The 22,336-nt window shown below is 36.8% G+C and overlaps 1 protein-coding gene across 1 annotated transcript in view; it reads left to right on the top strand.

Moving 5' to 3' along the window:
- tusc3 (tumor suppressor candidate 3) overlaps positions 1-22,336 on the top strand; it is a 70,969-nt gene that overhangs the window by 29,305 nt on the left and 19,328 nt on the right. Inside the window, exons 2-6 of the mRNA XM_041983630.1 lie at positions 759-928; positions 3,761-3,878; positions 6,890-7,030; positions 11,528-11,668; positions 11,986-12,075. Of these exons, the coding sequence (XP_041839564.1) occupies positions 759-928; positions 3,761-3,878; positions 6,890-7,030; positions 11,528-11,668; positions 11,986-12,075 (660 nt within the window). The remainder of the gene's footprint in view (positions 1-758; positions 929-3,760; positions 3,879-6,889; positions 7,031-11,527; positions 11,669-11,985; positions 12,076-22,336) is intronic.

Genomic DNA, 22,336 nt, shown 5'->3' with positions numbered 1-22,336 from the left:
GCAAACTTTTGTGCAGAAACAGGGATGGACAGAGACAGATTGAAAGTTAGTGTATATAGTTGAAAACTCACTTTAACACTGGTGTTTTTAAGCTGATTTGACCGAACACAAGTACGGAAAGAGTATTACATCATGCTAGAAATCAGCCCATCATCAAGTGCCCTTCTAGGTGGAAAGAATTCTCATGCATATATTAACTTGAAGCAACTGAGAGAAGGAATTTTGAAAAATGTTGTGTAAGTCTTCACACTCGGGTGTCTCAGTTGGCAAAACGTCTCTATGATAAATTGCATGGCAGACAGAAGTCTTTAATTAAAAATGTGTGACAAATGGCTCACATGTAGCACCGTACAGTGTAAAAACAACAACATAAAACTTAGTATGTGGTACAAACTAAAACATGTTTCTCTCTTAGAAACATTTTTCATGTAGAGTTTGCTCAGCAGAGGATGGAAAAAAAAGCAAGTGTTTCATCAGCAGGATGACTATTTCATCACTCATCAGCCCAGAGCTGAATTCTGGGAAGAAGATGCTGGCAAGACCAGAGACAAGTCCTTATACCTAACACTGGCACAGTCATACTGTAGATTTACAGATTTACGTGTGAGACAAGGACAGTCAAACCACTCATAAGTACAAGCACTTGTGATATTAGTACTTGGAAACCATAGAGTAAAAGGTGTTATCACACAATTTATATTTCTAAATCTTAATGGAGAGCAGTGACCATTCTTATCTGATCTTTTCTTTGTGTTTAGAACCTGCTGTCAGAGAAGGTTGACCAGATGATGGAGTGGTCTTCTCGGCGTTCAGTCATCCGGATGAATGGGGACAAGTTCCGTCGTTTTGTCAAGGCTCCACCCAGGAACTACTCTGTCATCGTCATGTTCACTGCTCTGCAGCCTCAGCGGCAGTGTTCTGTCTGCAGGTATGTGTGCTCACAGGCAGACTAAAAGCCACTGTAGCTGCCACGATCTGGCACAGCCACTACTGTAACAGCTATTACTTTTTCTTATTGTTCCGTCCTCTGAGATTTTATGTCCACTTGCAAGCTTACTCTGTGAACTGAATTTCACTTGCTGTCCAAAAATCTGGAAGCTTGCAAATCTCTCTCTTTCTCTCTCTCTCTCTCTCTCTCTCTCTCTCTCTCTCTCTCTCTCTCTCTCTCTCTCTCTCTCACACACACACACAAATGCAAATGTTCTAGAAGTTATACCCTCCTTCCACGTGCAGTACACATATAGACTTGCATACCATGGAGAATAAAGAAAATAGCCTCATGCTATAGGAACTTGTGAGTCATTGACATTTTGGTCAATGGAGCTACAACCATGTCACCTTCCAAAGGGGAAAGAATGACTTCCACAGTGCACAGCCAACAAGACACGTGAATTAAAATCATTTGGAAGATTTAAATGCAATAGTAAGCTGTAAGTTATACTTTAATTTACTAAATCAGGCTTGATTTTTACAGCTGACCCAAGTAGAATGCAACACCAAACAGTATTTGATTAATTATTTACCATCTGAATTCTCCATATATTCATCTGTTTGATATACCAGTTTTATCCTGTGGACCCTGGAAAGAGCTAGACAAAAGAGTTGGACAACAATACACTTTCATTCATACCTGTGGCCATTTAAGAATCATCATCTTACCAACTTGCATGCCTTTTGGTTGTTTGAGGAAATGAAAGAAAAACTCATGCATACAAGGGGAGGAAAAATGCAAGCTACACACAGAAATGTCCTAGGTTCAGCCACAAACTATGCTCCCCTTTACTGAGTCAAACAATTCCAGTTTCCTGGAAAGGATGAGAACAGGGCTGCTCAATTCGGCCCCATGAGGGCTGCAGTCCTTCAGGTTTTCGGCTTATCCCCACTCCAACACACCTGACTCACATTAATGAGTCATTGTGTAAAACTTTCTAGGCTGTTGGATACATTTAATTTGAGTCTGGTGTGTTGGAACAGGGAATCACTAAAAAGCTGTACAACTGGGGCCCTCGTGGACTAGAAGTTGTATTTCAGCACAATGGAGAGCTCTGCAGGGAGGACTTAGCCATGGAGCTGTCCATGGTTCTGAAAGCAGTGTCGGTTTAGCTTGTTCCATCATATACCGTCAGCTCTTCTGTCAAACTCTTCTTTTGTTGATGTTTACGTCTCTGTAACTGAAGAGTTTATCTTTATGTTTCAGATTTTATTGGATTTCTGTTTAACCTCACATTTTCACTTCTGTTGTTCTTGTCTTTTATATGTTATTCATCTTGTGTCAGATCATTATTTCAAAAGACAGATTGATGCAGCTACTGAAACCTTTTATTTTTTTTACTGTGATTTAAATTCTGTCATTTTTTAAACTTTCTGTAAGAAAGCAAGACTGAACATAGAGCATGGAAGTAATTAATTTACAACTAATTAGTTTCTTTCTGAATCATCTCCAATCATGTTGCACACAATCACCTGCACATTAGATACTACCCTGCTGCTTTGTTGATTTTTCTTGTAATTTCTTTTCACTTTTTTATGTGTGTTCATTTAATACCTCCTCAAATACCTTGTATTTATGGATGAATTCAATCAGAAATAAAAGTAGTGCTCTAATTTCTAAGAATGACTGGCTCAATCTGAAAACCATGTATTTTTGGTACAGCCAGAGTGCTTATTGAGTATTGAAAAGAAGTTATTCAAGCCTTTGATTTGTTTCTGAGTTTTAGAAAAATGGTATTATCCGCTGGCTTAATGCTTATTTGTCATATAAAACTGATCTTGTTGTTATCTACTTCTATAGGATTTGGATCCATAACCTATTCTACAGTCATTTAGCAGACGCTTTTCCCCAAAGCAACTTACATCTGAAGGTGGTCTTGCCTAAGGACCTAACTGGAAAGCGTTAATATTCATCCCCTGTGGGATTTGAGCTTGAGTCTCCCACATGGGAGACAGATTCCCTGCCAACTGAGCTATCCAGCTGACCTCCTGTTTTAGACCAAACCTAAGAAGCACTTTTGGTCTATGTTGTACAAATTTTAAATTTGACCAAGTCAGGGAGTCCAGAGGGACATTGAACTACTTGATGGAAATCAATGCTGACCTTGTCCATCCTGACCTGACTTCTTTCTCTAATCAGCCACTCTTCTGCTTCATCAGCCCCTTGATTACATAAGTTATTCATCACCCATGTCACCATCACAGAGTATCCAGACAGGCAGAACTGATGGACATGGTTTTTATACAGGGTGGTAACATGGTCTCTTTTCTCTTTTTTCTTTTGTTTTTATGATATAAATTACAAGTTCCTTTATTACTGTAAGCATAATACTGTACAACATTGACAAAGCAGCATGTACAAGACTTCTAGTTTTACTTCCACAGCGATCTGTCCATTGTTGTCCCAAACACTCTGTTAACTTCATTAGAAAGAAAAAGCAAGAGGAAGCATTTGAAATAGATGTTGGATGGTGACCTAAGAGTTTGCTTTAAAAAGGCAGTAAACAAGCCAGTTTGTTTTAGGGCCCCACAATGTCATGCCACCTTTAACCTCTGTCCCAGTCTCATTTACTTTCTATAGTAACACTCTATTTTAAAACGCTGTGTTGCTAAATAGAGAAAACTCAGCAACACATCATTGTTTGCTTACAAAGAAGTCTTCATCAGTCCTGAAGAATGTCCTGTCTGACACATAGTAACTGTCAGTTTTTGCATACTTAATGTTGCTGTTTTTATTTATTATTAATTCTTTCCCCTTCCTGTTTTATAGACAGGCAAATGAGGAGTATCAGGTCCTGGCAAACTCCTGGCGTTACTCATCTGCATTTTCCAACAAGCTCTTCTTCACAGTTGTGGACTATGATGAGGGAGCTGATGTCTTCCAACAGGTAAGCAGTTCATGAGTGAAATGTTTCACATCCTTTAACCTAAACTCAATATGTTTCAGATGTTCATATTTAGTTGATAAGTGTCTCTGACTTCATTTAGAAAATTAGGGACGTTGGTATGTTTAGATATAAAAGGTTTCCTATTAGATATGACTTAAAAGATAAAATAAACATTTCAATTTGAGAAGCTTTTGTACAGTTTTATTAATGAAATCATGCTTTTTTAAAAATAATTTTCCATTTTGCATAACAGTATATATTTTAGATTATAACAAAAATAATTATAATGGACCGTTGGATGTGATTAAAAGTGATTAAGATTATGGATAAATTAGTACATTTTAATAATTCCATGTACATTTGCAAACAAAAATATCAGGAAATTCCTGATATTTGTTCTTTTGTTCTTAACACTCACAGATGTTAGAATAGATGTGCTCATTAAAGAGATTTTATTTTTCTTTTTTGTAAAGCATATAATCATGTATGTGGTTATGTCCTTAACCGTGCATTTATTTATGGCCATTTCAGTTCACGCATGTGTTAATGGTAACATTTTCATACAATTGTTACCTTAATCCTTGAAAATATGAATAGCAAAATATTTTGTATCTATTTTTCCGCTTATTGTTTCCTTATTTTCTGCACTCTTCATTTTTTATCAGTGTCTTGAAGAAAACATCTGAGAGTAGACTAATTAACTATAACATTGCTAGAAAATGAAGTGTGAGCTGTGGATAATAAGAGAAAAATAAAGGAACAGATGAAGCTGCTTTAGTCCGACAAAGCCAGGAATGTGAATTAACAGAGTTTAACCTAATCCAGGCTATTGGGAGAGAACTGACTGTAAGAGGCACCTTTTACTTTGGGCCAAACTTGTCTTTCTTCACTCAAAACACAAAGCGTCTAGCTGATAAACTATTTAAAGTACATGCCATAAAACTGTGGCATATAACATAAAACTGTACTGTGCAATTCAGAAGATACTAAAGCCAACAATAGATTTTGAAAATGCTTCTTCATGGGTGATTCCTGTCATAGAAGCAATGAAATTGCCACTTTATTTTTTTCTTTCTTTTTTCCAGCCTTTTAGTTCCTGTACAAGAGCTCTGTCACTCACTGCTCATTCACAGATACAATGCAGTTATTATAAGTAGGTGTTAACAGGCTGAAATGAGATTACAGTGGCATTGTAAAACAGTTTTTCAAAAGGCTGTAAAGTCTACACAGTGGTGTGATACATTAACATTTCTCTTTGGTTTCAGTCTTGTCAGTCTTGACCAATGAAAAGCAAAGATTATTCAACTTAACACCTTTTATTTTTGTGTTATTCTCCAAAAAAAATGTCAGTGCTGGAAGTTTTGGTAGACAGGAAAGCTGATAATGAAGCACATTGTTGCTGATGCCAAAAAAAAAGAAAAAAAAAAAAAAAGAAAACCTTAAAAAAATCTAAATGTGAGGTCCACAGTCATCAGCATGATACATGCTTGGCCAACTGTCACAGTTATTGATAAACATTGTGTATGGATTGGGTGCAGTATTAAAGTGTATCCTGGGGCAGTGAGTAGATTAAGTGATGGAGTGGTTGCCCCCTGCAGATCGTTAATGCAACTAGCCGGGGTTTAAGTCCTGGCTTGTTGCTTTTCGCTATCCCTTTCTTTCTGCCCCGTTACCCGTCAAGCATTTTTTTTTTAATAAAATGCTACAAGGCCCCCCAAAATCTTCAGAGAGAATAAAGGAGCTGGATAATTAAGATTGTCCAGTGCAACTGTTGCCTGGGCTTTTCACCCGAACCTTTTTTCTATTTGTGAAATTATTTTTGATGGCTTCTCCTGATCCTAGCCCTCTTAATCTAACTTTCAGCCAATCAGCATGCGATCAATATGCAGTGTCATCCTATACATTGTTAGCTCTTTGGAGGATTGCATGTCTGTCTGTTTGCAGTAAAAAATGTTTCATTTGCTTTATTTCTATGATTTGCTGCTTTGTCTTTACTGTTGTTGTTTCCTCTACTCATACAGCAACTTGCTCCACTGTCTGTTGAGAAAGATATGGCTGGCTTGAAGAGTTTGAATGTTTTGTTTTAACTATGGCGACGACTCATCCTGTAGTACAACTTAAATTTGAGATTTTATGAGCTGTGTTTGATTGAGTGTAGGATGTCAAGGACAGTCCTGGTACCTGTGTTACAATTGTGGGATATTGTGTGGCTGGAAGATGTGGACAGGATTTGAACAACCTGTTTGTATTCTCAGCATGAACAAAATACAGAGTTTCAAAATGCATCATTTAACTGACAGCAGCACTTTAGGGGTATAAGTCACATGAAGAGCCATTTTAGCTTTCTTCTCAGTTGCTGGTAGAGTATCTTCATTGAAACTGCTGGTTTACATTTAGTTCTCTGTGATACTACTGAGAATACTGTTTGTTAAAAATAGATTTCTTATAGCACTTTAAATATATACTCTTCTCAGTGTTTATGTGTTAAGAGTGATAGGCATTTTTCATTAGACCATAATCTTATTAACAAATGTTTTCTAAATTTAAAGGTAAAATAGACAAAGGAAGAATATTTTTATTAAACACTAAACACCACGAAAGGGGCAAATGTAATTTGTTGTAAGGATCAGTTGTATGTTGTTTTTTTATGTTTATGTGTTGGAAGGAAGTTAAAATAGCTAAGATTAGGAAACAGAGAAGTACTACCTACTCTTTTTGTCTTTTTTTCCCTTTTCCCCCATTTTACCAAGGAGACAATGGGATATCTGTTAAAAATGTGTTAGGTTTTTCAGGTTTAAGTTATTTCAGATCTTCATCACAGTATCTTTGAATAAGCATAAATAAATTCATGTAAATGTATCAAAAACCAAGTCCAGCTAGCTAAACCAGGCCTTGCAACCAGTGCAGTTTGGCTGATTGCTGTTAACAGACTAAAAATGGGTGGATGCCGTTTTTAGGTCAATATATTAGTGCATATCTAAATATATTTTTTTTCTCTTCTTTCTCTCCAGTTGAACATGAATAGTGCTCCAACCTTCATGCATTTCCCTGCAAAGGGAAAGCCGAAGAGGGCTGATACTTTTGATCTGCAAAGGATTGGTTTTGCCTCAGAGCAGCTGGCCAAATGGATTGCCGACCGCACAGATGTTCAGGTAATGCATAATGTACTCACACATTTGAAAAAAAAAAAAATCCCAAAAAAAAAAAACATGCTGCCATTTGTATGAAATGTTACTATAATTTAGGTTTATGTCCAGGACAAATATAGAAATGTCTTCAATGGTTTACTGTGGTGGATACTTTTACTCACTTGGTAATTACAACCTTAGGGCACTCCACAGCTAAACTCCTTTTTGATTTTTCTGATTTATCAGGGAAAATCTTTTGCATTTATAAAACATATTCTATTATACAGATGACAAAAAAAATCTTTCCTCCCCTACAGTTTGCACAGTGTAATTATTTAGCATATAAGTGAACCTTTTCATTTAGTGCTAAAATAATAAATGTTCTATAAATCCGCTGACAGGTGGATTTAATTTTCGTGTTACAAATGTCTGCTTCTTCGAGATAGTAAAATATTGTTTTTCCGGTAGTCTTAGAAGACTTGCTAACTCACACCCAAGCATCGTCCTCCAACTACAAAGTTTAAATATTAAACTCCATCAATTTCACAACAAATTCTGTCAGCAGGTTTTGCAGAATAATATTCTGAATGCGCTACAAGACTTCTGAGGCTGTAAAGTCAGTATGGCTTAGGGCTAAAGGTTTCAAAAAGAAAAAAAAAAAAATCTGGTGGTGTAGGGAGCTCAGTAAACACCTGCCACCTGTTCCTGCTTCAGGGTAGTGGCTTGACTCTACATTAGCTGCTAATCCATAGCAGGCTAGTTATGTAAATGGTTAAGTGGGCAGATGGTTTTAACAAAGAAAGGGGAATGCATGGAATACAAAAGCTTATTATCTTGTTTTCTGTCAATTTCTTTTCAAAACTGGATTTCGTAATAAGTCTAACAATTATCTTAAAAGGGAATTTAATTAACATTTAGGATAGGGCTACTCAATTACTCAATTAGCCAGAACAGATTTTCAGACCAAGAAATTAAACGGGGCCAGAAGTGGTCTTTGGAAAGTAAGTAACAGGTAAAAGCACAATAAATGAAAAACAACGCACAATTAAATTTTTTAAAAAACAAGTAATGCTAGTTAAAATTTCCTTTGTGAATTTGATCAGTTCTGACACTGGCAAATCAAAAATGTACATAATGCAAATGCTGGAAAGAAGCAATGTATTGTTCTCTAAGATTTTGAAATCAAAAAGGTCAAATTAGACTAAACACATCTCAAAGTGTATAAAAGCAAAAATTGAACTAAATTAACAGCATGTTTCCTCTTATGAAATTAAATACTTAGCTCATATTTGACCCAGGCATATCTCAAAGTACATAAAAAATAGTGCACAAAATTAAAACCATATTTATTCTCCATCTAATAATAGTAAAATATATATGTACATGCATATGTACATAATACAAAACAACTATTGCTAGCAAACTGTCAGTGCACAAACCCAAAACTAGAGTCCAACTGATATGGATTTTGTTTTAGTTTTAGTTTTTGTTTTTTTTTGGCAGAACCATAAGCTGGGCCACATGGAAGTTGGTCTTGGACCGTGTGGCCTGTGGTGATAAAGGCCTGATTTAGGACTTAATCTAAGTTGGTTTTAACTGTGCCAAATAAGTTAAGGCTTGATAAAACATATGAGTGTATCTGAAACGTTGTTTTGAAGCCAGATTTTAGACTTGTGTTAGCCTTAGTAGTACCAGATGCAGTAAAGTCATAGGATTTAAGTTTAAGGAACATGGTAGTACGCATACACTTGGGTATTAAGTGCCTCTTCGTGAAGCCACATGGCATAAACTGTTGACACCTGAAAGGTTAAGTATCAGCTTATACCACCTACTGTTTTTCTTTTTTTTCTTTTATTTATTTATTTTTTTTGCCCTGAAGAGCCTGTCAACATTGCAGTCGCAGACACAGCCCAAACATCCTGCTGGCATCCTGTTGATGGATCTGTATTCAGAAGCCTGTTTTTCAGAGAAGGCATTTGGAAGCACTTATGTGAAGTGCAAGATTTCAGACACTTGAGTATGTTTTTACATGAATTAGGAACTGGAAGGGGCAGTAATAAGACGAAAACACAGACGTTTATAAAAACGGGACAACTACATCTGTATGATTGAGGATTTTGAATGAAAATTTCATGATTTTGCACATGCACATCACACATTATATTAAGGATGCCTTGTATGGCTGAACTGCAAACATATTACCCTTTTTTTTTTTTTTTGTTTTGTTTTCTCAGTGTTTCTTTTCAGTGTATAAAAAGGACCGTGCAGTTTATGTAAAATTACACAGAGTGCTAAAAGTCTTTAGGTAATCACTCTAATTTCTTATATGTATAAATACTTAAATTTAGCTGTATACGCCAAGTAAATTGCACAGTTAAGATAGAATTTCCTTTTCTTTTTGTCCTGATTCTTTATAGCAGCAGATGGTTAACGCATTTTCAATGATGCTATAATCATTGTTGGTCACACATTCATGATCTGTCTTCTGAAACATTTCAACCTTACATCAGTTCATAATACACGTGCAGAAAATGAAATATTTTCATACAGCAATATAACTGTGCTAGTGTGGAGTTTGTCTATTTACTCCTTTGTGTAAGCAGCAAAAAGCCTGTATATAGTCAGCACAGCAAAACTCAATACATCCTTTGACAATATTCAAAAAGTGCTAAATTGTTATGAATAGCATGATTTCAAAATAATTTCAAATGAATTGTTAGGTATTTGATCCAGTTAATTAACAGGTTGGACCGACCAGGTAAAAGCAGATTATTGTGCAAGATTCAGTAGGGTTAGATTAATCAAAAACTATAAGGAGTGCAAGAAGAATATTAACTACATAGGACAAAATTTTACCAGTAATGTCTTGTAGTCACTGAACATATATCATTTCAACATGGGTCCGTTTCAAGATACGGAGATGATTACATAAACTTTTTATTCATTGCACTTTTTGAAAAACACTGTCTAATGAGACAAAGTATTTTTCTGACATGGTTGTGTTGTATCAAACCTCAAAAAAAAAAAATCATTTTCAATATTTCATAAAATCTAGACCTAAAAAAGGTTTAATTTGTGCCTCCCCTTGGGGCTCCTGCTTGGGCCCCCATCAGAACTTTTCTAGACCTGCCCCTACATAGCTGAAATCTATTCCACAGCTACTTTCTGTCATCAGCTACTTTATTAGGCATGAACCATAAACCGCTAGTTTCCTCCTTCTCTGCTGAACGATAAACAAAAACAACAAAAGAGAAAAGCCGATCAACTGATCACGGACAGCCGTCGTAATTCATGGAGTAACATGAGAGGAGAGGGAGGAAGCAGCTGTTGCAAAAAAACACAGAAACTACCAGAGATCCTCTAGAGCAGACGTCTTGGTGCAAAATGCAGGATAAGTTTAAAAAAGAATGCATGAAAAGTGTGGGTGTGGAACCTTCTCACTGGGAAAAGAGTGTGTGTTAATACACCCACATTCTCCACGGAAGCCACGTCCATGGGATGCTCCATTAACGCTGTGTTTATTCTCAAGTCCATCCATAGAGCCAGCTGGCTGATCTTTTACATCACACCTCTCCACGTCCACCATCTTAACAGAGAAATGACGGATGTATGGGGCTTGTCATGCCGCATTTGCACTAATTGCAAAATTTTTTTAACACAATTAATTACATAAATTAATTAATGCCGTTAACACATTCACCCCACCTCGATATGAGCTCGACAGGCCGATGATCGAACCGGCAACCCTCAGACTACAAGAAACTGAGCCACACCTCCCCTATTCTGTTCTGAGGTTATGGCTCTCCGTGTCCACCTAACAGCATGAACACAGACAAACAACTCCTCTACTGAAAGCTCGCGTATTACAGATTCCGAAACTGTACATTTCATCTCATTATGACCAAGATTTACCGAACCAGAGGCAAAAGAAGGCCCAATTTATGCTTCATGTGTAAAACATAGTCAGAAAACATGTCTTACCTTGACTGTCTTGCCTCAAATATCCGCCAGGATAAAAGTTGTTAGCATGATAAATGTTTAGTTAAAACAAAAAAAAAAAAAAAAATAAAACTGTGTTTCTCATTGTCTTTTGGTAACAGTTTCCTGTTCAAAAGTCATTTTGACAAAGAGAAATGTTGGTTCTTTTTCTTCTTTCTCTTCTTCTGTGCCAGACAGGAAATTTCTCTATATTTTAGTAAACCTGCTCTCTCCTAATTGTTTACATGAGACGCACCACTGCAGTAGGACAAGACATGGAGGAAGAGGCATTGGACTGCAAGCTTTTGCATGTGGTTTCAATGTGTTCAGAGCCAGTGAGCAAGAGAGAAAAAAAAAACAAAAAGAAAAATGTAATAACATGTTTTACTGTAATGCAATAACGTGGTAATATAAATATAAATATATACATGTGTAAATATATATATATACATACATATATATATTTATTTTTATTTTTATTTTTTCCTTTTCTTATTATGAGCATGTTGAAAATTTTTTCTTTTGGTCTTTCTATGTCCTCAGATCCGGGTCTTTCGTCCTCCTAATTATTCAGGAACTATTGCTTTGGCTCTCTTAGTGTCTCTGGTTGGAGGTCTGCTGTATCTGAGGAGGAACAACTTGGAGTTCATATATAACAAGACTGGATGGGCCATGGCTGCTTTGGTAAAACATCTGAAAGTTTCATTCCCAGACAGACTGTGTTTTGAATTTAATGACCCACAGAGAAAAATATTTGCTATGCTTTGCCTCAAATGATCAGTAAATCACATAAAGTAAACAACATTTGAAGTAAGTTTAGTTCTCTTACGTTCACCTCAGTGGATTTTCATTTAGCCTATTTGAATAAACTAAATCTTTAATGAAATGGAAAAACTTCACACACTGCATTGAAATTTCTATAATATTCACATGTTATTAATGTCTATTATCTTGTTTTTCTTCCTGTGCTTCCTTTTTTTCTCTTTCCATTTTCTCTTTAGTGTGTGGTTTTTGCAATGACCTCGGGTCAGATGTGGAATCACATCCGCGGTCCCCCTTATGCCCACAAAAACCCACAGAATGGACAAGTGGTAGGAATTACATCATTTTTTTCTGTGCTTTGTTATTCATATATTGTCCATGTTTCCTACATGTCCGTGTACCTTCTTTCAGTGCTCCAGTCTCTCCATACCCTCTTTTTTTTATGTTTCCTCAATGAGCTTGTTTTTCACAAGTGCTAAATTTGGTTTTGGTCATTTTTTAAGGGTGAAGACTGATCTTTTTACAGTGGTGTTTTACTGTATTTACAAGTTAAGTTGTATTATGTGTATTTTTATGTCTCTCTTTCTCTCTGTTAGTATTACCATTATGTCTTTTTTTTTTTTGACTAATCCCACTCATTACCAGTTTGTCTGTAGACACTCTCACACAGGTAGAAAATCATGGTGGCGATAATCATTTAAATTAGTTCAGTCATTTGTAAAAATAAATAAAATAAAAAATGTGGTGAAAACTGGGAGAAAAAATAAAAATTAGATGCATTGGGAAGAGGCGGTAATGGGAACATGGGGAGCGGAATGGCAATGACAGTTAGTTGTAGGATGTGTGAAGGAAACAATCCTTAAAAACATGTGGCTGAATGTGTGTTAGGATCATGTTGTCACACACATACGAGCACAAAAATTCTCTCACTGTGAGTGACATTTGCGGTCACATACACAGGTGTTAGGTTGCTGTAGGAGAATAAGTTTATGTAGACTCACAAAGATGAGCAGAAGAGGAGCACACTGCACACTTAGAGTAAAAACACTGAGTGAAAAACACCTTATTATGCCTCTTGCTTCTATATAAAAATCACCCAATTTATGAGGCATTGTTGACTCTCCCTTATTGTTCCAAAAACTTTTCATGGTCTAATATATATTGCCAATAGACCTGATTTTCTGTATACATGACAATGACACCATCCACATTGTTGCAAACATCACATTTTCTTCCTCCGCTTAGCTTCTCTGCTCTTTGCTTGTGCCCTAACGCTTCATCAATTCTCTTTGTTTCTTTCCCATCTTCCCCTGAGCCCATTCCTAACAGGCCCTATTTTCCATCTCTACCTGTCATCACGTAATACAGAAACCTTCAGGAGAATGAGGTGCGCTCAGCTAATTTTAAACATTCCTGCATGCCCTCCTCTCTCTTGTTCCTGCATTTGCATGAACTGAGCAAAGAGATTATGGCAGCATTAAAACTTTGAATTAGTCAAGTATTAAAACAGCATTTTAGATATAGACAGAAATTAATTCAATAGCTTTCAGAGGCAGTAGCCATAGGCATAGTATTTAAATGTATAGGTGAGCAGGTCATACAAGATTTATTACTGAGCATGCAGAAACCAAATTATTTCAGGTAAGTGCAGCAGGGCTGATGAGCCAGTCTTGGATTACATTTAAAATAAAAAGAAAAGAAAAACCAAGAAGCTATGTATATAAAAAATTAGACATAACATTTTCCTATATTATTTTTTAAAAAGACAAATGATACTAGGTAGAAAACATACATTTAACATTAGATATAACTATTTTTTTGTGTCTGAGTTGTTTAAATCTGTACTTAATTCATGAACTGACATGAAGAGAAATATCTTCCATAAATAGACTGATAAATAGGTACAGTTACAGTCAGCTTGTAGCAATAAAGTTTGAATAATGTTTATCAGTTGGAGATGCTGGATTGCATTTAGAGTAATGTATGCCTGTTTCGGTGTCCAGATAAAAGGAGCACAGAGTGTTTGTGAGGCTTTATTAGGATTGTTTCTACTGTTCAACTAAGTCAAGTAAATTCCTCTACAAGGGGGGATTTACAGGGCTTTATCGCTTTATATTAATAATTTCTTTTTAGCAACAGTAGCATGGTGTGTATTGACTAAAACTGCACATCCAAAAAGAAAAAAGTAAGTCACAATCTGAATTTAACTAAGCAAAAATGCACAAGCCTCCTATTAGATAACTACTTTATCAATCTTAGCTGATGCAGTGAGTAGCTTCTCATTAACAAAGAACTAAAAAAGATGTCAAAGGATACATCCTGTGGTCAAGGAAAAGATGTTAGTCTGTTTAAGAAGGATTAACTTATTGGCATGCATCAAGCATAGCAAATATCTAAGATTGCTAAAACTACTAAAATGGGAAAGTTAAGAACGATCCAAGCTGGAAGGATAATGGAGAACCATCATCTTTGAGGCAGAAATGTGGCTGGGGAAAAAGTCTCGATTGATTGTGATCACCGATATCTTAAATGTTTGATAAATTCAAATCATAAAAAAGGCAGCAATAGAACTCACAGCTTAGCAGTTTAATAGTGAAAAGAAGAGCATTTTCTACATCCACAGTGCAACGGGAACTCAAGAGATTGGGTCTAAACGGCCGTGTAGTCATAAGACAACCATTGATCAGTGAGGCTAACCAGAGCATGAAGATTAGACTCTGTAGCCATGGAAATAAGTCATGTGATCTGATGAGTCCAGATTTCCCTGTTCCAGATTGATGGGAGCATCAGGTTAAGAAGAGAGGAGGATGAAGTGATGAAGCCATCATGCCGAGTCCCAAATGTACAAGCCTGCGGGGGCAGTCTATGATCTGGGATTGATGCAGTTGGTCAGGTCTAGGTTCAGCAACATCATGTTTACAAAGAATGAGACCAGCTGAATATACTGAATGAGCAGGTTATTTCATCATTGGGCTTTTTCTTCCCTGGTGGCACAGCCATATTCCAGGATGACAATGCCAGGATTCATCAGGCTCAACTTAATAAAGAGTGGTTCAGGGAGCATGAGGCGTCATTTTCATACATGGATTGACCACCACAGAGTCCAGACCTGAACCCTTGGTGCAGCGATCTGACTCTTCCATCATCACTACAGGATCTTGGTGAAAAATTAATGCAGCTCTGGATGGAAGTAAATGTTGTGATGATACAGAAGCTTATTGAAATAATGCCAAACGGATGTGTGCCATCATCAAAGTGATCTAACACAATATTAGAGTGTGCTACTTTTGTTTTTGGATAAGCAAAGTATGTGGCACATGCATTTGGTCTACCATATTTACTAAGGTATCAAGGACAGATGGAGCAACTCCAACAAAATAGTTGGGAGTGACTACTTGAAAGGCAAAACTGGGCAGATAATATTGAAAAGATACCTATCTTATCTTCCTGTTCTCCTTCCCAGTTTTGTTGATAATTCCTTTCACCTTTTTTCTCTAATCCTTGCATCCCCCCAGACAGTGTAATTCCTTTAAAATGATGAGAGAGCGAAGCCAGGTAGACAATATTGAAAGGATTTGTCAACCGATAAATGGCACGACGAAGCAGATGAAACTCTGTGTGTCTCACTGTGCAGCCAAGACAGCAGGCTTGCTCATTTTAGCTTTGACATAAAATAGGGCACAAATGCAGCTGTGTTTGGCTATACACACATTTTAGTAAGCACATATGTGCATTCAAATACCCAAAAAGCACATTCCTTCACTCAGAGGCTCATATACTGCAGTATACATACATTCACAGATATACTGGAATATCATAAACTTGGTCAAAGTATCAGGAATCCCCTTATATAAACAGGAAATTAAAAAAATTTGACACAAAACTGTAAACTGTTGAATAGTATCCTACCTTACATTTAAGCTGTTGGCTACTGACATTTCCCTATTAATAGGTGATCAATAATTATTGATTTATAGTTTTTAGCAGCTGTTATTAGTGGCATTTTTTTTCATTATTTGGAAGTTTCATTCTAGGGGAATCTTTGTCTGGACCAGTTAATATCTCATAATATCATCACTCTCAGTTTTAACTGTGTACACCGACTCAGCCAACACTTAACAAAAGAAGATATAGTAGAAGATAATAGTAAAAAATGCAAGAGAAGTAGCGCTCCTCACTGTCAGTTTCATCTGCACAAAGAAAAGGTGTAGGAAACTGTTAGATATTCTTTTATTGCTTTATTAGAATTAGTGTTAAATAAATAATACATTTGTTTATTCTGTATGGTATGTACATGTATATACTTTATTTGTGTGCATTGCTGGAATATATTGGGGGTGAACTCTACTGCTGACCTGGAGGCCCATGTTAAGATTATTTGGCTTTTACTGCTAAATAGTAAATATTAGGGCTGTCAGAGTTATCGCATTAATGACACATTAACTCAAACTCTTTTTAACACTGAGATTAACGTAATCCCCAACTGTGTAGTTTCAGGAAGTGATGGAGAAATAAGGTTGTAGTTCTGAAGCAGAAATGGAAACAGAATGGGTCTTATACAGACAATTTAGCTTTAAAGCCCTGCAAGATGGCTCTCAGAACATTACCAAGGTCATTTTTATCCACTGTCGACGTGAACCGAGTAACCACCATAGTACGATGTGTCCACCTGCTGTGCCGCACAGCTGATTCAGTGCTGGATAACTTCCAGCTCAGATGTTCTGATAATTCCTCGAGCAGCAACCTTTCAATAGCTGATCTGGATAAAATGATAAACCCTGCATATTTTATGTTTCATTAACACCAAAGTGCAGCTGGTAGGGTAGTCATCTTCCAACCAGAAAGTCAGCAGCTCATTCCCTTGGTGTTCCAAGAAAAGGACAAAGAGTCCTTGGGTAAGATGTTGATCCCTGTGTTAATATGTTCATTGGTGTGAGATCGTATAGGAAAGATGTGCAATATGTTGTATAGGGCTGCAACTAATGACTATGCTGATGGTCGATTAGTCACCGACTATTAAAACGACTAGTCGACCAATTGGATTATGTATCTCACGATTATTATAAATGGATCTTATTTCACTTTCAGCTTTGAAATTTTGCATAAGGTTGTTAAGTCTGACGTGCCTCCTCTTTAAATGTTCGAGCATTGCAGACGTACTTCCGTGGTACACAAGGTCCACTTTAAAAATCTCACATGTATTTAATTTATTTTGTAAGTTTAACGTGAAGTTATCCCAGACTTTTAACGTTCTCCGCTGACGTTTTCTTCCCTAGTCCGCCACCATATTTTTCCCCTGGCGGACTTCACTGCGCATGTGCAACTCTCATCAGAGATTAAAAAAGAAGACGATGTCTCACTCTGTTTTTTTTTCCCGTCTTTGTGCATGTGCATTGTGCAACTCTCAGCAGAGATAGGATTAGAAGACGATGTCTCACCGGTATTTTTTTTTCTTTTTTTGCTGACAAAGTCGACGGCTAAATTCATTGTCGACTATTCGTTAATAACAACAACGTCGACTAATCATTGCAGCCCTAATGTTGTATATAGAATGTACATATCTAATGAGACAATATGAGCATTTGTGTGAATGGGTGAATGAGAAACACATGTAAGCCACTTATAAGGGCTCAACAAGGTTAAAGGGCACTTTATGGACCATATACCTTTTGTAGAAATGACCACTACTAACCAGTAATGTTAAATTCCTGATTATTAGATTAGGAACTAAACTGACATCAAGTTTATGGGTTTAGATCAGAAGATGTACTCTGATGTTCTTTTTGTGGAATAGTGTCTGCTCCATCAGAGCATTATAGTAAGTGGATTGTGTAAGAAAGCTTATTCACAGCATCAGCATCCTTCATATGCTCCATGTTTACTGCAAGTGTAGTGGTTCCACCATCAGGATAGTGCTAATTAGAAGTTTTAAGATATGGTGTCCCATTTAACAGTTGACATTGTAAAGCTTTACTGATGTACAGACATGGGCTTTACCAGCTCATTTAATAATCATAATCAGAAATCTACCAGGAACGGCACAATTTCAAATCAAAACAAGCAAACCTTTTGATAACAAGGAACTTGTAATCTAAATGTGTGAAATCTAAAAACGTTTTAATTAGGAAGCTCTTTTTGGCTTAGACAAAAAGATTTTTTAAACTTCTCCATGAGAGCTATAACTAACTACTTTCAGATTTGTCGTTGTTTTGCAAAGGTTCAGGATCGGACTGCACGCATAAGTAATGAGTTTTTAATGCCTAACATGGATCCAGATACCAATAATAAGGAAATGCTTTATACATACCCAATACCTGGCTATTTCTGCAGCCTTCTGTGTAACTCTAAGATGTCCTAAAAAAAGTACAACTGCAAGAAAAACTTTTAAAAAAATCTTAAAATCAACCTGCTAGTACATCACAGCATCCTAGCCATTTGATAATGCTTCACTAGCCTGATGTCAGGGAGAGTATAAATGTTGAAAGTGATATCTCAGCAGCACAATCACATGACTGGAACAACAAAAACAACAAAGAGCTGCAAAAAGTTTTGGTACAGTCTGTTAATGTCTCCTAAATGGAGCTCTGAGTCATCTCACATTTCCTCCAGCGTCTTGTCAGCATTTCTGCTAACCTCCTTCTTTGGCTTTTAAATACAATCTACACGAATAGAGACTTTTTCCATCACACAATCCTGATGCTTATGTTGCACACCAACCATGCAGCAACCCTCGTAATCTGTAGTGAATTCTGCTGCCAGGGCTTAGAGAATAAGTCTGATGATTCATTAAAATACTCTTCTGTTTGAATTTTGAGCCTATAAATAAGCATATAACAGGGCTAGATGCAAAAAATAATGTGTCCACTCCTTGCCTATAAACCTCTTTATTTATTTAAATGCCAAAACAGAATTTGTGCCAGTAATAAATAGTAAATTCTACCCACAGTCTGTTGAGGAAAGGAAAAGTCATCTAGTTCTATGAGTCAAGTTTTAAGCAGCTTTAATTGACTCCAGAGTAATTAAACTCAACTCTACCTGGAGTGTGCAAACCCTGTACTGCATAAACAATGAGTTGATGATGAGATTTTAAAGCACATGTGAATCCCAAAAGTAGACTATTATATTTGCACAAATTACGGGTTCAGTGAACCCAACAGCCGTCCCTTTACTGTTCAGGATAAATCAGCTCCCCATATGTTTTCTGTGTGGTTGATAATGCTTTCAGTCATTGATGTGCATCATTTAATTGAGAGTTTTTGATTCTATTATTTAAGCTTTTAGTCTAAAAACAAACAAACAAAAAAGATTTTTTATTCTTCTACCAACTACATGTCTGACTTTACTTAGTTGATACTCTTAATTAGAATTCATTAGATCCACTTTTATCATTGCAATTTGTAACAAACACACTCTTTCTCACTTTTTCTTTTTTTAAACCAAGCAGATATTCAATTCATTGCATACCCTGACCTCCTCACTGTTCCATCTGCTTTGTTGATTTTCCATTTATCCCTCTGCCTGTCTGAGCGCCTTCTGACCTTTATCAACCAAAACACACATTCAGACATGCATTTTACACACAAATACATGATACAGGATGGAAAGGGATGATTGTGACTATTTGAAAAGGTTATCTGGCACACATTTCTTAACAGCCGACGTACCAGTGGTTTTATTGTTGAGCCAAGAAAGCGGAAGGTTTCAAGTTATGTGTACCTTTCAAATACTTTGAGTTTTCAGCCTTGATGTAGCTTTTAACTAATGCCAAGTGTGGAATCTGCTTAATGTGACATTTATTGGCCCTTATGCTACTGTCCTTGTATGTCTTCATTTAAATGTTGAAGGCTTAAAATTGGCACATTGTGGAAAATCATTGTCAAAGTGTGTTTCTTAGACTTTTCAGATGGCTTTGGCCTTCATCTGTAAATGCATATTTTACAAGTCCATTGAAGCAGACTTCTAATATGTGTCAGAATCTGACAGATTGTATGTAGTTCTTATGCAAGTCTTTTAATATTAAATTATTTAAATACATGCATGAATATGAATATAAGTTGTGATATTGTGTCAAATCTCCAAATCAGTGTTAACACATGAATTTCCAACATTTTATTTTAAGAGCTAGCTAATGAATATATATAGCCTACAATATTGCACAACTTTTCTTTTTTTTTAATCTGGATAAATTAAGCATAGGGTTTGATTATTTGGATTGTTTTATATATATATATATATATATATATATATATTGACAGTGGTTTCTCGTTTATTGCGGGGGTTACATTTTGAAAACACCCTGCGATAAATGAAATCCGCGAAATGACACCGATCAAGTGTTAATCCGACCTTCTCCTATTCTTCAACACGTGTCCTCTTCCTCCTCTCTTTCACTTGTGGGCTTTGTCATTTCCGTCAGTCTTCGTCTGTTAATGGTTGTGAGGTGGACTCAATCAGGGCATTTGTGTCATCTGGAGTCATATCAGTAAAACCATCTCCCCCAAGCTGTTTTGCCAGATTCACAACTGTATCCACTGCAGAGTGATGAAGATCATCAGGATAAAAACCCATATGATCGCGGACCACTTCTGGCCACAGTTTTTTTCCAGCAGGCATTCAATGTTTCATTCTTCATCTTCTGAATGGCCCTCTGAATATTTAGGAGACACGAAGCAATGATGTACTCACGCCAGTAAGCCTTTAGCGAAAAGTCTTGTTTAGAGTCTACAGCTTTAACCAGATGTTGCAGCGCATTGCGGGTGTAGAGAGCTTTGAATGCGCAGATGATCCCTTGATCCATAGGCTGAATCAGGGACGTGGTGTTTGGCAGCAGATATTCTATTTGCACACCTTCATGAGACAAATCGGCAGCGTGGCCTCCTGCATTGTCTATGAGCAGAAGCACTTTCAAATCAGATAACGCCTCATCTCCGGGACAAAACACCCCTGAAACCAGTCCAAAATAAGTACTTTTGTCATCCAGACCTTTGTGTTGTGCATCCAGTACACAGGCAACACATTTTTGCTTTTGTTTTTTAGAGGTCTTGGGTTTTTTGACTTATAAATAAGCCCTGGCTTTATCATAAAGCGGTTCACTCTGTCTTTTTGGGCCTTGAACTCAGGGGCTTTGGCTTCATCCTTCATTATAGGCGTTCGCTTCCAAAACAATCCAGTCTCATCCATATTAAAAACCTGTTCAGGCTTGTAGCCCCCTTCCTCGATGATGGCTTTAAATTTGTTGTTCACGTACTCATCGGCTCCATTTGTATCCACAGAAGTGGCTTCTCCATGCAGACAAACGCTCTTAAGTCCAAAGCGCTTCTGAAATTTGTCAAACCAGCCTTTGCTTGCGTTTAATAGGGTTGGTCCTGTGGTAAAAGCACTGAATGGACATGGCTCTGCTTCCTTGTCCTCCTCGTTGTCAGGAATGTCATCATTTAACACAAAAGTTTCATAAAGTTTTTTTCTTTTTTTTTTGCCTTAGTGCGGATGGTGTTTGTATCTAGCGTGATGTTCTTTTTCCTTCAGTCAGTGATCCACAAAGCTAAACTGGAATCCATCCTCACAATGGTATTACTGCAGAAAGTTAGCACCCTCTTCGCATTCTGGTTAAAACTTACTGCTTCTGTCTTCCTTATATTTTTTCTTTCTTTTTTATGTACCGAACTGAAGATTCATTTATTTCATAGTGGCGCCCAACAGCTGCACAGCTTTTCCTTTCCTTTAGCATATCCAATAGTTCAATCTTTTAAGCAATGGTTAGCGTCTTCCTCAGACACTTTGGTGGTGCGGTAGGTTCCGAAGGCACTGAACATTTAGTTAACATGAGGCTTGAAATAAATCCAACTTTAAGAAGAAAAAAAAAATCGATATAATACCTTGCCGTGAAGCAACACTACCATATTACAGTATAGATATAAAAACTGGGCTACGGTTAAAGAACTCAGGACATTGATGTTGACGTATTGATGTTTACCAACCCAATCAAGAAACAAAGCACAATAGGCTGATTTCTACAGTAAAATTTGGACATAGAGTGGTTGAAATAGGATTTACATATACTTAAATATGCAGTGCTGCATACAAAAAATCTGCGAAACAGCAAGACCGCAGAAGATGAACCGCAATATAGCGAGGGACCACTGTATATAAATATATATATATATATATATATATATATATATATATATATATATATATATATATATATATATATATAAAATTATGCTAATGACCACTAGTACTACTGTTGCCTTCACCTTCCAGGCTCCCTCCAGTTCATCCTTGAGTCCTTGATATTTCTCCAGGTTCTCGTGTTCCTTCATCCTGATATTTCCATCATTGGGGATGGCTACATCGAGCACTATGGCTTTCCTTTGCTGCTTATCCATGATCACAATGTATAGTTGATTGGCCACCACCATTTTGTCGGTCTGTATCTGGAAGTCCCACAGGATCTTAACCCTCTTATTCTCCACCACATTGGGAGGTGTTGCCCAATATAACCTCCAGTCTCCAGTCCATATTCTGTACAGATGTTTCTGTACACTATGCCTATATCCTTCAGTTCAGCTCTCTCTAGCCATTGGTAGG

Source organism: Melanotaenia boesemani, chromosome 4, assembly GCF_017639745.1.
Source record: "Melanotaenia boesemani isolate fMelBoe1 chromosome 4, fMelBoe1.pri, whole genome shotgun sequence".
Lineage (NCBI taxonomy): Eukaryota > Metazoa > Chordata > Actinopteri > Atheriniformes > Melanotaeniidae > Melanotaenia > Melanotaenia boesemani.
Note: the sequence above shows the minus strand (reverse complement) of the source record. Positions and strands in the feature narration are given on the sequence as shown.